Source organism: Sinohyriopsis cumingii, unplaced genomic scaffold (assembly GCF_028554795.1).
Source record: "Sinohyriopsis cumingii isolate HCF-2022 unplaced genomic scaffold, ASM2855479v2 utg000958l, whole genome shotgun sequence".
Lineage (NCBI taxonomy): Eukaryota > Metazoa > Mollusca > Bivalvia > Unionida > Unionidae > Sinohyriopsis > Sinohyriopsis cumingii.
Window position 1 is genome coordinate 49,470 of NW_028315948.1, and position 18,238 is coordinate 67,707.

Below are 18,238 nucleotides of genomic sequence, written 5' to 3' on the forward strand. Positions count from 1 at the left end.
GTTACCCAGCTAGGTTTGTATGCATGTGGTGTGTGTGTGTGTGGTTTGGATTTTTAATGTAGTTTTAACACTTTTTCAGTCATATCGCTACAATGTCTGCAGTGTGGCAGTTTATAGTGATGTCTAGCACTGGGGCATCATGCCACAGACATGTAGCATGATGTCCCACCCAGTCACATTATCCTGACACTAGGCCGAAAAGTCCTAACACTAAGCTCTTAATGCTGAGTACCACGCAAGGCAGCTGTTAGTACCATTTTTATAAGTCTTTGGTATGACTTGGCTGGGGATCAAACCCACGACCTCCTGCATCCGAGGCAGACGCTCTAACCACTAGGCCACTGGAGCAGTTTGTCTGCAGCAAATCTCCTCATACAAGTCCTCACAATAGTTATTCAGTTAGGTCTGTATACTGCAAATCTCCTAATACAAGTCCTCACAATGGTTACCCAGTAAGGTTTGTATACTGCAAACCTCCTTTTACAAGTCCTCACAACAGTTACTCAGTTAGGTTTGTAAACTGCAAATCTCCTAATACAAGTTCTCACAATGGTTATTCAGTTAGGTTATTATGCTGCAAATCTCCTAATATAAGTCCTCACAATGGTTACCCAGTTAGGTTTGTATACTGCAAATATCCTAATACAAGTCCTTGCAATGGTTACCCAGTTAAGTTTGTATACTGCAAATCTCCTAATACAAGTCCTTGCAATGGTTACCCAGTTAAGTTTGTATACTGCAAATCTCCTAATACAAGTCCTCACAAAAGTTACTCTATTAGGTTTGTATACTGTAAATACAATCCAGGAGGCACAACTTTAAAGTCAGGGCTGGTACTTTTAAAGGAAAAAGTTTATTTAATGAAAATCTTCAAAACTTTTGTAAAAGCAGGAAATAGGCTTTTATAAATGAAATGTGTGGTGACGTTTGTAATTATGTAGAAGTATTTGCAGGGTGTTTATTATGAAAAACTGTGGTCTGTAAACTTCAATGTACTTCAAGCCACATTATACTATGGATGACAGTTGAAAGCTATCACAATAGGATTATGCCTATGCAAGTCTTGATTAGCAATTTTACTGCTGTAAAGTTAACATGCATGACAGATGTGCTGCCAGTAAACATGGGAAGACAAATTCAGCAAGTCAACAAAGATGAAAGGGTGATTACTTCTGAAACCTCCTTCTGATGGTTTAATAGCCAGCCTCTGTCGGAAGTCCTTTGCCCAGTCAGCATCTGATTCCATGCAGTATTTTAGCTTCACCAATCGACAGTACTCACTCCTGAAAGCAAACAGATTTGATTAGGAAAGATTAAAATTAGGTTAAGTTAAGGTAAGTGGAATAAAACTGAATAGCATGCCTCTTGTCATATGAACCAATGAATGTTGAGATTTCATACCATGTAATTCTTTCGTGTAAATTTGACCAGATGTATTGGCAACAAACTATTTCCCTTACGTGACAGATTACTGTTGTAGTGTGCTGCACTAATGCCACTACGTTTGACTACTGCCCATGTGTGATGAACTGTTGCCCTTATGTGCTGCACTAATGCATTTATGTGTTAAACTATTACCTGTGTATGCTGCAATAATGCCCTTATGTGATGAATTATTGCCCTTGTGTGTTGCACTAATGCCCTTATGAGATGAACTATTTATCTTGCAGGCATCAAGTGTCTTAGGATGACATCATTTCTACAGTGCAGCAGTTTATAGTGATGTCTAGCACTGGGCATCATGCTGCAGACATGTAGCTTCATGTCCCACTCGGTCCTGACACCAGGCTGACCAGTCCTAACACTAACCTCTTTAATGCTGAGAACCTAGTGAGGCAGCTGTTAGTACCATTTTCATAAGTCTTTGGCAAGACTTGGCTGGGGTTTAAACCTGCAACCTAACACATCCAAGGCAAACACTCTAACCCCATGGCCACCGAAGCAGTAAGGATGGAATATCAAAATACCAATCTGGTGCTATAAAAAAAATTGTCATTTTTATCTGTCTTGATATAGTATGCAAAAACTTGTAGCGACTACACCCATGGGTGACAATGTTAATTATTGACGCTCAAGTTTATGACTGTTGCATTCAATGCAAAACATTGTCAGTTGGGAAATCCAGTAGGTACCCATACCTGACTGGCAGATGACAACATATGAAAATAACTTTTTAAGTTTTCTAATGTGTTTGTAACATACACTCAAACTAACCAGTGAAAAGATCAGAATGGCAAATGCAGCTTTATATAGTCCATGCATAAATAGCTTGTGGGTTGATATGGCTAAGTGTGGGAACATGTTCTCACTCTCCCAGTGTCACTAACTGACAATCTGTGTTGACCTAAAACCTGTTATACCTCAAAAGTGTGTTACAGGCAATTAATAATGAAAATGGTCTGAACGCAGTGCAAGTTTACAATCTGGATAAAGTGTGTCGAACTTCAAAACCTTAAGTCTGTGAATATAATTAGTACTTTCAAGATTGGACTATTGTAACTCAATTCTGTCTGGTTCATCTCAATATCTGCTCCAGAAACTTCAAAACACAGCTGCTCGGATCATACTTAGAGTACCACGATCAGAGCACACCTCCCCGCTGCTCTGTACCCTACACTGGCTATCCATTCGATCCAGAATCAAACACAAAATTTGTTCTCTGTGCTACATTTCACTGTCGGACTCTAGTCCAACATACCTATCCGACCTCACCCATGTGTACACACCAACAAGATACTTACGCTCCTCTTCTGACAATCGTATACTCATTATTCCCACTATGAAAACAAAGTCATATGGACAGTGTCCTTTTGCATACCAGGGCCCAGCAACGTGGAATGAATTGCCCACTTAACTTAGACACAAAGACACAGTGATCCCATTCAAGAGTGCTCTCATAACTCACTTATTTCAACTGCAAGAACAAACTTAAAGACCTAATAATATTTCCTACCTTAAATATTCAGTAACGTCTCATTAGAGCGCAAACCATTAGAGCTTATCACACTAGAGTGCAAAAAATATTTTTGTCCTACTAGAGCTAATCTTATTAGGGCACATCCCATTAGAGCGCAAAGAACTAGTATCACTAGAGAGCGAACTAGTCAAATTTTTTTTGAAGAAACAAAGTATTTATTATTCTCGTTCGTGGGTTGCTCATTGATCTTTGCATTTTATTATTTTACAATGTGTTGTACTCATACTGTCCCTGGAGCTGGTCTCTTTGTTTTCCTTCCCGGTATATTTCTTTATGACATATACCTCCTTCTTCAGACACTAGGTCTTGCAACTGGTTTCTATATCATGGCCCCTAAATTATAGTGATCTTGACCAAGGATCAATCAAATACAGTATTGTGTTTGTGTTATATATGTATCTATATTGTTTAATTCATGTAATATCGTGTTTGTGCTAGGAATGACCACTTTATATATTTTAATTTGCATTACATTTTTTATCTACTTGTTTATTTGCGTACAAAAAAGAATAAACCGGTGTAAGGTATAATAGTTGTATAAAATTATGTGTATTGATGGTTCTCTAGTTTGAACTTAATTTTTTTCTCCGCGCCCTATTGTGAATGCGCTCTAGTGAGATTTTTGTATGCCCTAATGGGATTAGCCCTAATGAGAAAAAGAAATTTTTCAGTGCCTCACTGAGCGGCACTAAAATGGGATGCGCTCTAGTGAGACCAAACTTAAATATTCTCAACATGTTTTTTCATGTTTTCTAATTTCATGGTGTTTGTTTTTGTAATCATTATATGTTTTTTGTCTTATAGGTGTTGTCTAATGTTGTAAAGCACTTAGAGCTTCTAAAGATGAGGCACTATACAAAGTCCTCATTATTATTATTATTATTATTTAATTCCAATCTGCAAAATCTAAATCAGCTGAACTGGTCGATCTGAGTGGAACTTGGAGGTAAGACCATCTTTTTACATGGTTGTGAACTGGGTTGATTGGAGTGTTTTTTTTTAGGTAAGACCATCTTCTTACATGGTTGTGAACTGGGTTGATTGGAATGGGTTTTTGAGGTAAGACCATCTTTTTACATGGTTGTGAACTGGGTGGATTGGAGTGGATTTCTGAGGTAAGACCATCTTTTTCAAGGTTGCGAACTGGGTTGATTGGAGTTTTTTTTTTTAGGTAAGACAAAAGCTATAAAAAAAAGTTCATAATATTAGTTAAAAACTGGATTGGGGAGAAAATGCTGCCTTAAACTCAGGACTCATGGCATTAGGCACTAAATCCCGAATCAACATCACCAAGTATGGGTAATTTTTACTTTAATAACTGAATTATAAATCAGTTTTGTGAATACTCTGCATAGAAAGAGCACAACTTCACAACCTCTCCTGAAACATATTTCAGGCATTTGTGTTCATTTTCCCAGCATTTCTAGGTACTTACTTGGTATCTTCTCTTGATCATATTTGCAATATGCTCTCTCATCATTATTTAATTTCTGATGTTTCAGTAACAGCTAAACACCTTGCAAATACTTCTACATATTTACAAATGTTACCACACAGTGCATTAAATATTCAACAATAAAATGATAAATACAGGGATGGTCCTGGCTATTAAAAAGCACAAAAAATCACCTGAACAAGCAGTGAATATTTTTCCAAGCCTATTAATATAAAATTGAAAAAGATGGGATAGTTATTACCTTACTGACAACAAGCAATACAGCAATAATATTACAAATCAAGTCAGTACATGACTGTTTTGCACTATTAAAATGTTATAGAATGTCACATGATGATCCATCACAATTGTAGAAGCCGCAAAGAAAGTGTTCCTCATGACACTGATAATCGCATTTTTACTTTAACTAATAGCAGTGATCTTCTCTACTTCCATGGTCTTTGCAACCCGCATCACCATTAGTGCAAAGGTATGACTGTTGTCACTTGAAAAAAATGCATTATCAAATGTAAAATATCTACTTCGCCTAAATGGGTGTGAATTTATGTTAACAGTTCAAATGTTGTCTCAAGCTACCATACATGTGATTACTATTTCCCACATTTTATATCCCACCTTATTTCCTTATTATTATTGTTAGTTATAACAAAAAAGGGCATGATTTATTTGTCAATCAATTGCTAGTGCTTTCACTCACTGTAGAACAGGTGGTTTCTCTGAAGTATGTGAAAGAGGCTTAAGTCTAACCTTCAGCTATTGTTTAGAATATGAAATGGGGGTACGTTGGGGGGAGAGCAAATAACGCACTCCACAAGGAGAAACAGCGTGTCCTTTTTGAGAATTTCACATGTATTGGACCAAACAAATTGGAGAATATTTAGTGAAAACGATGCTTAAATATGCCACAAATAACTTCCTAATGGTAGGTCCCAATCTGCGTGTTTTTGGATTCAATCTCCTGACATGGCTTTTGAAAAGATTTATTTTTTTGCATGACACACTAGAATAATTGTACGGTATTAACTAAATTTATTCAACGACTCTTTTAATTCTTTTAAAATTAATTAATTCTTTCTGTACATTTGAAACTTCAACACAGAAGGGGCATTTTTCATTGGAATGTATTTGGATTTCTTGGAACTATTGGAATTGATAGGACTTTTAGGAAATAGGAATTCATTCACCATGCTTTAAGTTAATTTAATTCTTTCACTCCTGTATTCTGAAAAATAAATTATTTTCAATTATGCAAAACTTGTTTGCTTTGCTATTTCTTATTACATAAAGTCCCTGCAGTCGTAACACAGGATTGACGGCAAAAGTAAAAGATCAATGAGCAAAATTAACATATATTACCTACCCTGCCTGGATTCATGTTTGTTGACATACTCCTTCAAACTATCACAGCCAGTTGTAAATGAATTGACGACCTGTACCTTGATACATATATCACAGAGTATCTGCTTTAATTTTGTATTATATCTCAGCTATATATGCTCAAGTTTCCAGCAGTCGAGAAATTTTTGGGAGCTTTCGACCTGTTCATCATGATGTGGTGTTGCACTTGAAGTATTACTACCCTCACTACATGTATATGATGTTGGACTGCTAGGTATAACATCAGGTTCAGTGACTGTGTTGTCTGATGAATTTGCATTAAATCCAAATGCTGCTAACTGTATTAACTTACTTTGAGGATGAGATGATGAACATGCAACATCTAACTTAAGTTTACTTATGATAATGTTGTGCTGTCGACAGTATATAATTCTGATTGAGATTTTTTACATTTACTTTGTATTTATACACAGCAATCAGTACTTCTAAGGTAATCAGTTTTCTCTATAGTTTAGGCAAACTATTTTATTGGTATATTTAAAAGAACAGAAGGATTAGCCATCGTTCAATTAATTGTAGCTGTTTCTGTTCGCGCATTCAGAGGTCAGTCAATTGTAGGTATAGTCCTGTAGCATGATCGAACGTATCAAAGCATACAGTACTCAGGCCAGATGTCAACATAGGCGGATTATGAGATTATGATGTAACAATGCATTGTAAAGATGGGTTTGTCAATACGAACAAAGGATTTATGTAATAGATAGATTCCAGTGCATTGTGTATCCAAGTTTGTGGCTTCCTTTTGAGGTCCCTTTGAATTTCTCCACTCCAAATCCATGACTGTATGTACCAATTAAACAGCCAAAAAGGCTGTCGCAAAATAATTGCCAGATGGTATATTTTGTTGCAAAAAAAAAAATTCACAATTTGTGACATCAGCAAAGCCCAGGATGAACCCTGTTAAATATTAAAACACATTATTCAGTATATTTCTGGATTATTCTTTGAGTAGATAAATGCAACCTTTTTCCAACTGGTTAATAATTGCCTGAGACCTATGCTTTTTGTTATCATCAATAATCAATCAATGTCTGGGGGTAGTATAGTTGATTAGTTCCACATAAGAGAAGACTATTTTGACAATAATCACTTTGATTTACTTTATAAGTGGAAGATTGGTTGAACACATGTCCTTGCATACCCTGAGAATTTACTGTACTTTGTCAAGTACAGGATGTTGGTAGGTACTCAACTGACACAACAAATGGATTAATTAACCTTTAAATTGAATGCAGACTCACCACCACTTCCTAACTTTTATGATAGTGACAGGCAGTAATTTCCACTGCCCCAACAGATTTGTGATGGCTGTGTTTTAGCAATGTGTTTGCAAAATTACTCTAACCATGGGGATAGTTGACTAGCATTCATTTTGAGCCCTGTGGCTGGGATTGTTGCAACAGGGTTGGAAGTGAAATTAAATTTTAAATTTTGAGGTCTTTTTTAAAGGTTTTTCTGAAGGTTTAAAAAAAATTTGAGGTTCAAGACACAAAGCAGTTACAGGGTTATTTCCATAGTGAGCATAACATTTATAAAATTTTGATAAAGTTTATTTTGAGTTTATTTCAAAATAAAATGAAATTGTGAAAATTAATAAAATTCATAATTAAAAAAACAATACCTTCATGTGCTAATAATTTGTGACTGCTAGGCTAGCCTAATGAAAAACATGGCAAAGAAAAGAATTTTTGAGAGATAGGGGTAGAGCAGTTCCGATTTGTTTCAAATTTTTTTTATTTTTTTATTTATGTTTCTTTCAGTTTTTAAAGGCTTTAATTAGGTTTCTAATGTCAGAATGAAATTTTCGGTTTTTCAAGTTTTCTGAGGTCTGCTTCTAACCCTGTTCCAATTTTAATAAGACTGTTTGCTTCATTCATATTAATCTTGTTTTTAATATAAAAAGAAAACTGGAATCTTAAATACGAGGCACAATTGTTCATCTTATAATGCTCTTTTAATTTTATTTAGATTTCTTTGGAAATAGAATCCATTATCAACCACCCATCCCACTTTTGGGCATAAATCCTATTGATAAATTATTAACTGATCATCACTCTGCTGGAGGAAACACAGCACTCAGCACTATATTCCATGTGATTCCCAATGCTACTAAATCCAGTTCACATCTCACATCAATAAATATTGCTGTTACACATGTAATTCATTAAGAGGTTAGTGTTAGGACTGGTCGGCCTGGTGTCAGAATATTGTGACTGGGTGGGACTTGATGCCACATCTGCAGCATGATGCCCCAGTGCTAGACACTATAATCTGCCAAATGCAGATATCATAGTGATATGAGTGAAAAATTGTTAAAGTTATGTTAAAAATTCAAATCACACACACACACACACACACACACACGTAATTCAAATGCACACCAACACAATCCAAGCCATACAGGGCCAATTAAAAAATGGGTTATGCAATAAAAAAGGAACAAATTATTAAAATCTAGAGGAAGACAAACCTTTCAAACAAAAATAAGTATTTACTCCTACACAACAAAAGATTTCAAATATTTTTCAAAGGTAAAACCATAAAAGATGATGGTAAAATGTTTCAATTATGGCATCATAATCTGTTACACAAACCTCATTTGCTTAAAATGTCTAAGATTTCCTTTGGTGGTTTATCATCACAAAGTCCCATAATTCAGTTAGCATCAAAAACCCATATCATCACAACAGGGAAGCTGACACACTCAACAAAAATATGTTCTACTGCCAGTGGACACTGCCAAAGCATGTACTCTGGCTAAGGTTCACTCTTCTGAAGGTATGTATGGGTCAGGTAGTGTGTCCTGTATGCAATCCACACAGTACCATCACATCTCTGCAATTTATTGTATACAAGGGGTGCCACTCTTCAATAATGGTTCTGATTTTCTGAACACTGTTTCTGGAGTTTTTATTCTACATATTTTGCCAAGCTGACTGAACATGCTGATTTGTATAGCATTTAAAGCCACTATGTGGAATCTTCAATATAGAAAGGGGGAACTGCTTGGCAGCTTTGGAGTTTTTTTTCATTGCCCTTAACACCAGTGCGACTAGGCAGCCAACAGTTTAAAATACTTTTCCAGATTTTATGAGCAAATAATAAGTGCTTGTCTTTGTGTCTGGACATACAAACAGCTATACCCTTAATGTAGTAATGAGATTATTTCCACCATGAGGAGTTCTGTTACTTATGATGCTGGACACTTACCCATCACATTAACAGCAGGAATAAAAACCTGCTACCTCCAGAATCCAGTCCTACTAAAAGATGAAAATTTATCTTTTCTGACTTATCATATAGACAAAAGGCAACAACTCCTGCTTCTTACCTCCCTCTACTGCCACCAGGTGTCACCAGTATTTAAGCTGAGCGAAATACTAATGAGGATGTTCTCATGGCAGAGTGGCTGGGACAGTTAAGTAATGTGATTGGGTAAGTATTCTTGGAGAAACATAATTTACTGAAAAATTTCAATATTATGTTCATGATCACATTAAGAGAATAGGTAATGGGGGGGGAATACTGACTGCACTACTTATACTACTGGTATCCTTCTAAGAAATAAAAAGGCCACATTCCCTATGCCATGGGTGTCAAACATACAGCTTGCAGGCCAGATACAGCCCGCCAGACTCATTACTTCAGCCTGCAGACCAGGCCTCAGGTTAGCATGAAAACTGTACGCCTATCATAGTTCATTATACGTATGGCACAAGTGAAGTAAATTTATATCTAATCTGGCCTATCATTGTAAATGAGTCTAATATCCCTTCCATATATGAATGATAACCAGCTCTCTGAGAAAGCAATACAGCCTATGGTCACATGATCTATGAGCCCCATATCTGGTTAGAAGATTACTGAATTCTTCTTACTGACAAAACTCCCCCAGCAAATCCAGTGAAGCTAGGATGCATGTTTAATTGGGTCTCATGGTCATCTAGGTTCAGACCCTTGGACCTTCCCATTCAAAAGGAACTTTTTCTCAACTTCAATCCAGAGAAAAGGTTGGCCAGTTGAGGGATAGAGGGACTCAAAGGAATTGTGTTATTGATTCGACACCAGTTCCTGAAAACATGCCACCTTCCCTCTGAAAGCTTAAGAGTGAAGGGCCTTCTTGCCTGTGAGATTCTCTCAATGTCGAATGGCCAAAATACTTTCTTTCACGAGGCTGTCTTGACAAGAGCCAGACATGAAGAAGAAGACGGTATGGGCACAGGTGGCTACGATTGGTTGAGAAGATTAGGTTGGCCAGAATTTTCCTGGGCAGATCTATTACTAGATCAAGTAGATTATTGACCCAGGACTGAGAAGAGCAATCAGAATCATCTTGCAAGTCTGATACTCAACTTCTGTATTATCTTCGGTACCAAGACCATGTGTGAGTAGGTAAAATCCCACAACCCCTCCAAACTGATTGACAGTGCATTCACAACTGCATTCACAACATAAGCTTCTGGGTCCAGAACATGAGAAAACAAGGTGGGCAGCTTGTGATTCCACCTTGTCACAAAATGATCAATCAGACACCTCCAATATGCAAAATTTTGATAAAAACTGATTGATGGAGAGATCATTCCTAATGAATGGCCTGACCCTTTCTGGACAGAGTGTTGTCCAGAACATTGAGTCTGCTGTGAATGTGCCTCATTTGTACACTGATATGGAGTTAAAAACTGCCAAACCAGAATATACATGGCAATTGATTTGTTGCCCATTTCAGGAGGTACAGAATTATCTGATGTAATTAGTACTGTTATCCCAGACAGCTGGTCCTTCCAAAACTGAGAGGCATTGATGATAGCCTTCAGTTCAAGAAGGTTGATGTGGAGAGGCAGTTCTTCTGACATCACATGCCAGTAACCATACTGAAGGTGGCAACTGGTGGGCTCCTGAACCTTATATACTGGTATGGACCAGCTTGAAAAAATGCACACTCGTTTGCAGATTTCCCAACACAATTATCTGTACCGAATTTCTTACTTTTTATTTAAATATCTGCAGTTGTTTAGGAGATGTGTTGCCGAGATGCATTTTTATTCACGGGTACGCTTGTGCTGGTTCCTGAAATTGTAATATTCCCCTGGAAGATATTTTCTATGATTGCATAACAGGACCATCAATCGTACGATGTGCGAAAAAAATTAAAACGGAGAAACAGCAGCGACTTGCAATCACAAAGAGAAGAGCGTTCATAATGAAATACCATCGAGCGTGTTTAGTGGTAGATTCTATTTTTGGGGTTGCGGCGGCAACAACTGTTGGTCATGGTGTAACAGCAACCATCATAGGTGTACCAAACGGAATTATAGTCCTGGCTATATTGGCACTAACCATTATCTCTGTCTAGCAAATTAATTTCAGTAAGATTACATTCACAAATATGTGTCTATTTACACATGTTTGCAGTGGCACACAGTAGTTTCGACATTACCAGTCAACTCTGTTTGGTGGCCATCAAAGATAAAATAAGTATTGAAGCCAAATTTGGGACAGTATTAGCGGATATGTAAAATCATCGACAACTCGGAGCACAGATAAAGAACCATTCGGTTGCGGATTTACAGACAATACAAGTCGAGTAAAATAAAAACAATTTGTCAAAGACACTATTTGGCTCTGGCTGCATGCTTAGGTCACTTCACTTTCATAGACTATTACTGCTAATAATTCCACGAGTTGCTGAAACTATTGCTGAAACTATGTGACTTATGTGCTAAATAAGAAAATGTCACGAGTGATATAGGCTTTGACCTAGAAATAAAGTAATACGAATCCCAAACCGCCATAGTAAGAATTCCCTAACTTACATTGCATGAACACATGCATAGGACAGCTTAATGTAATCTCCAGAAACTTGGAATTTAATTTCAGGTACGATTCTAATTTGGATCTGTCTGCGGTGAAAACAAAATGGTATGGAACAGCGTGGCAAACTAGCTTCAGTGCACGAACTTTTGTGGTTTTGTCCGCAGTATGCTTTAGACATGAAATGGGCAACTTCCAATTATGCAAATAACTTAGTCTGGAACAAAAGATACTTTTAATTCTCAAAAATATTTCATAATTTTATCGAGTAAATTTTGAACCTGTTCATAGTACTGCAAACCAATTTTCTTAAACGGATTTTACATTTATTACTTTTTATATGTGGTTAATTTAGCACCAAACTCATTTTTAGTCTTCGTTTTGTCATATATATATTTGTATCCTCTTAATATTTGAATGGTCATCCTTCTCTGTCAAGTATTTAGCTTGTTAACTTTCTTCCCTAATTTGTCGCAAAGGTTTTCAACTATTTCCTTGATTTCTATTTCTATTCCTAACAAAATAAATAAATGCAAGATAATGGAAAACAATTGTGGTCCAGGTTAATATACAGATTTATGATGAACTGGGGTTGTGATCAGTCTACTCGATCAAAGGGGCATAGATGTGGTTGGTCAAATGATTAAACTGATTCAGCGTTTCATCTGCAGGTTAGGGAAATTTACATACGGTTCCTGTGAACGAATGCTTAGGTTGGGGTTTGCACCATGCACGGTTTGGGGTTTGTGTTAAAAGGAATCATCGAATTAGGTGTGCACAATATGGCAGTACAAATGAAACTTTCTGATTGCACTTACATAATTTATTATATTAAAGCCATTTTCGTAATGAATCATGCTATTGATATGTAACCTACTGAAAACACTAGAAAAGTCATGACAAACGGTTGCAGAACTTCAGTAATATAAAAAGCCGTAACTAAAAGTAAATAGCCATAATGGAAGCAATACCTACCGTAAGAACCTAAGATATCTGTTATTTGTATATACGTCTCCGTTTATACATTTCTTAGGTTCATGTTGGTTTGATTGGTTATGATAAATCTGTGTTGGGAAGAATTATATTAAACCGAATAATAAGTCAATTATTAGCTAAGTGTGTCTTTGCTACTGAACTGCATTCGCTGACGATGGAGTGCAGCTAACTGAAAGAGAAGTAAACGTTATCTGTCTAATATTTGATCCTTGGAAACAACATTAAATAGCAACATGGTAAAACCAAGTCAGCATTATTCGTAAACAGAATTTGCACAGATTTTCTGACTTTAACAGCTACATCTCTAGTTAAAAAAACATGTGATACATGATAATTTCACCAGTTCAAAATCTAACGATTTTCATGAATACATTTTCAGACAAGACACCAGCAAAACAAGAATGAATTTACAAATATTCCTTCTTTCTCTGTTAATTTTCCTCCAACTATCTCAGTCGGGACAATAACTCAATATTTGTCACATAGGTTTTGAGCGGTAATAACACTACTGCCATTAAGAATTGCGTATCGGATTCATAATGGCAGGAAAATCTTTTTGATATTCGGAAATTCGGGAAACAGCAGTTCTCTTATTCTCTTATTCTAAAGTCTGCAGGATAGGGATGTTGCATATGGAATGTTAACTATAACAGAGATCACCTAGTTAATGTTATAACAAATCTGCATGATCAGGGGACACATATGTGGTTCTGTTTATTATATACAGCATAAAACTGAAATAACGTGATAGATATCTGTACAACTGGGGATGTACGTGTCGTTCGAGTTATCATTTCAAATGGATAATCTAGGTAACGTTATACTACGTGTGAATGAATAGAAACGTGTAGCGCGGGTTCAACGATAAAGCGAATGATTGAATTGGGATTATACCATGTCTGCATTATAGGTAGACAAATGTGTGTCTCAGGTGTACCGATGTTATGCATGTTCAATTAATTAAAATCGTGATGTTTGACCTTTATATACAATTAAATTCACTGTCGCTATTTTGGTGTGTATTGAGAATAATGTATAGTTTGATAATCCTGGTGAGAGATTCATTTGTGGCAAATGAAAACATGGAGTCAACTTGGACGTTGTCACTAGTCTTTAACATAATTGTTAACACCACTAATTGTTAAAACTATTTCAAGTAAATTTTCCTAAAATAGCAGCACAAAGTTGCAAAAAAATGTTTTCATTGCACACATTTTAACACCACTCTTTAATCCTCACCTGAAAGAAAGCAGAGTTGTTTTAATCCTGTTTGTGTGGAGGAAGTTATACAGATACTGCACTATCATTGTAAATCAAGTTGAACAGGGTGATAATGCAGTCCATAACCAAGGCAAAGAAATTTTTGAGATGCCGGATGGATAAGGACATGAGAGTATGCATATGTTAGATCTAGACCAACAGCATACTCACCCCTTCTGATGGAAAGTTGCACTGATTTTGCTTTCTCAATCTTGAACTTTAGCAGAAGAATGAATTGATCAAGGCAACTCAGGTTGATGATTGGCCTCAACATGCCAATGCCCTTTTTGTACAAGAAAAAGCCTTGAGAAAACCCCTGGAGATTGTGGATCTTTACACAATCTGTTGCCTGTTGGTTGGTAAGCAACCATGTCTACATTGTAGACTATCATCCTTCTCTTGAGCTGATGGCGCATCCACCAAAATGAAACTGGGAAAAGCGGAAGAAAAAGGCTGACCCAATGAGATTGAAATTACAGGAGTCTGGCACCCACCAGTAGGCTGTTGGCAGGTGATGGGTGTGGTAGGTCTGCATCAAGAGTTAGGAGACTTGGAGAAGAGAAACTGAGTTTTTCTCCTCCCTTTTAAGATTGCCTCCAAAACTGGTTAGGTTTGACATGTGTAGTGGTAAGGGGTGGTTAATATGCTATACGCTGCAAGATGAGGATGAAGTACATTTTGTACACTGCAGACATGACTCATTTATGTCTGCCCTGAAAATGAATTTCTTGTATTTAATGCACTGAATTGTTTCACTGAAACAACAAAACAATTAAAAATTGATAAATCAACAATACAGCATACTAATGCATTGCTAAAACAAACTCCAATAGTAACTGCAGGAGCAAATTAGGCAGTGCATGCTAAATTGTGAATTACAATATGCATCAATTACAGCATGTCATACCATGCACTGTAAATAGACTAAGTCCATAAATGTTACAAATTCATGAAATTTTGGAGAATGTAATAATATAGTAATGTATACCACCTGTAGAGGAATGATTAGCAGCAGTCACGCTACCAGGCAAAGTGGGCGACACAGTCGCCTAAATAACGTAAACTTCCCCTTCCTCTGTTAGGAAAGCAAAAATGACCTCGCCCTGTTTTTTTTATAAGTACATTGTCTAACCTTAGCTTCTGAGATGCCTCCTCGCCTAGTCGGGTTAGTTCTAGTGTTGTGTTATAATGAAATGTATTCATCAAGCCATCCAGTAGCTAGTGATGATACCAATTATACCGACAAACTCTAGCCCATTCATAGGCATGTGTTTTGATAGCTGATTGACATTAAGCCTTTGCCGAGCAAGTTACCAACTATCACTGCCCGATTTCCACTTATCCTTTGATGATAAAAACAAACTTGTGTTTGAAAACTTTAACAGTAGTATGTAAATAGCAATCTGTGTTTTAAGAGCAGAATCATCGATCTGGTTGTTTTAACTACCTCTTGTACACTATTTCGTTATGCAATTATTTTGTAACTGCAAGTGAACCAGTAATTGGAAAATAATGGCACACATCATTGTATCTGGGAAGTACCAGTTTATCTGACTGTCTATTTTCATAAACCATTGGGCAGATATATTCAGAAAAATGTACAATTCATGAAAAGCAAAGCCTAGGTATTATGTTATTGAAGATTTAGCTTTAAAATGCAATTATGTAGGTCAGAAATGTATGAGACAATGCTATATTGTGGAATTCACCAGAAGCACTGTCAAGGTTGTTTACTGACATAACTCGTATTTGTGAAAATACAAAAAAAAAAGAAGCGAAGCAAGTAACATTTAACCAATACCTAAAATTACTACAAGCATGTAGACAAATAATAACACCATACATTTGCAATCCTATCAATGGACTATAAAAAGCTATATAAAGTGACTGGTTACATTACAAAAACCCATCCTTCTGAAAATAGAATCACTCATGTCTGTTGATTTGGTTGGAAAGAAGGGTTTAGTTCATATATTACACCAACTATAAAGGAGCCATGTCTATAATTTTATGCATTTCAGTGTGTTATGTTAGAATAGTAATGGTATTGTTTTATCTGCAACAAAGAAATTAAGGAATATAGTATGAGCTAAACAAAAGTGTGCATTTGCTCTCATGTACATGGTACAGGGGTTGTTTCAAACGCGTTTAGAAATCTTTCAAGTGCCATTATTGTGAACTTTTAAAAAGTAAAAAAAAGTCTTGATTAAGGGTAGATGATTAAGCATTTTAGTTGTCTCGTACAATGTTGAATTTATGACAATGAAGCTTAAAAACTATCCACATCTGGTGGCTGTTGGGGGGGGCATGGGCAAGAGTTATTGCCCTTCATCTATATGAAAGTTTCCTGTTTTCAACAAAAAAGTTCATGCTTTACAATCGCTACCAATGGCGGTGTAAAACCCAGATTATTGTTATAATATTTTGAAACAATAAATATCTGGCTGTCAAATTAAATGAAGGGGGGACATATCGCAAGAATGTTTACTAAACTTTTCAATATCTTCACATATTTTCATTTCTCTATGAATAGCCTCATCCCCTTGGTAACCTCAGCATCATAGGTAGTTGTCTCTAGCTGACCAAAATCAAGGCCAATTTAAGTACATGTACATGTAGCATATAAATAACTATACAGCCATGTGCTACTAGGATAATGAATATCAGAGTGAATTGTTTCGTGAAACATGTTTGATGACAAGGGGATACAGATCAAACGAGGGCTACCATTTTTTTATACATATGTGTTAGTTGTATTTTCTAACAGGATTTGACTCACAAATGAATTTTATAACATGATCTAATACCTGAATTCATGGATAAATGAATTTTCTAACATGAGCGAATACTCTAATTCAGGGATTTTTCATATGCATGTACATTATTTAACACATTGTGGAGTGTACTACACAAATGTAAGTTGTCAATATACTTGTTGTCTTCATTTATTCAAAATTTCCATTGTTTTTTTCTTTTTCTTTTCTCTCTGTGTAAATCTTAGTCACTGATCACCTAAAAAATTTCACTTGTATGCAAAATTTACATTCTTTTGTGCCCCCCGCCCGCCAATCCAAACATCCACATATGCTGACAACATTACCTTGGCCCTGAGGGTGTTGAGATAAATGGATAGTACTGTATAATGAAAATGGCGACAATTCTTGATAATTGGTGACAAAATATTGAAGCCGACGATTTTTGGGGCGACAACTTTTTAAAAGTCAGTACCAACCCTACCACCCCTTTAAGTACACTACTGATGAGAATACTTTTATTCATATTAAAAAATTTGTAATGACAAATATTCTCCTGCAGAAGGACAACCCTTTCCACTCTGTTAGATGTATAATTATATTTCTCTATCTGTCTTTTTTACTCACTCACTATCTATTTATTATATATAAAGTGTATTAGGAAAGATTGCAAGATACTGCATAACATGTTCATAATTTAAATTAACAGACACTCAACATTTTTTTCACCAATTATCTAGAATGTTTTAAATATCATCACAATCATCTGCCAATCAGCCATACCTGTTCATATGCCTCTTATAAAGCTCTGGGGTTATGATAGTCAATGGTCTGAGAAGGGTGTCCACACTCTGAAGTTGTTCCTGGTTCCAGTTGATGAAGTAATTGTTGTTATGACGTTTTACCCAAATCTTTGCTTTGTCCAAGTTGCTCATGTTGTGTGGTAGTTCAGGGAAAAAAGCTCTAAGGCCAATATTCTTCTTGGATCCCAGTGGCATTATTCTGTTGTTTGCAACTATACCATGAAATATATGGCAAATCCTGAGAAGGAGAAATAATAATTAAGGTTGAATCAGTTATTTTTCAATGCTTGTATGGCAGAAATGGCTAGAACAAAGAATTACTTTCAGCAAAGCACTTTTATGATTCGAAATGTTCCATGCTACATGTACGCAAGAAATATGTCAATGAAAAACCATCTCCATACTGAACCATGTACTAGACTGTAATAGCAAGGAGACCACTATGTGGATATTCCAGTTTAAACAGATATGTAGACTCCTGATAATATCTATTCGACAGATAAACAACTGAAATGTGTGAGATTTAGCTAGTTATCAAAATTCATTTTTGTTTTTTTGGCATGCAAATTTATAAAGTTATAAGAACAGGAAATCACAAGTGACTTATCTACACTGTTATATCCATATAAAATACATGTAATAATACCTCAAGACATCACAATGGCATGCAAAGAAAAGGAGTAATGATTGATGCATCTGAATGTACTTCAGCCAGTTTACTACACTGTTGTGCATTTTTGGGGAAATAATAAAAACACAACACAGCTGGTCACCACTGTGACTA

General features: G+C 36.1%; 1 protein-coding gene across 1 annotated transcript in view; it reads right to left on the bottom strand.

Annotated features, from left to right (window-relative positions):
• The window catches only part of LOC149772935 (uncharacterized), a 33,641-nt gene that overhangs the window by 13,781 nt on the left and 1,622 nt on the right, over positions 1-18,238 (bottom strand). Inside the window, exons 2-3 of the mRNA XM_089947086.1 lie at positions 17,435-17,692; positions 1,171-1,283 (exon numbers count right to left, since the gene is read on the bottom strand). Of these exons, the coding sequence (XP_089803212.1) occupies positions 1,171-1,283; positions 17,435-17,692 (371 nt within the window). The remainder of the gene's footprint in view (positions 1-1,170; positions 1,284-17,434; positions 17,693-18,238) is intronic.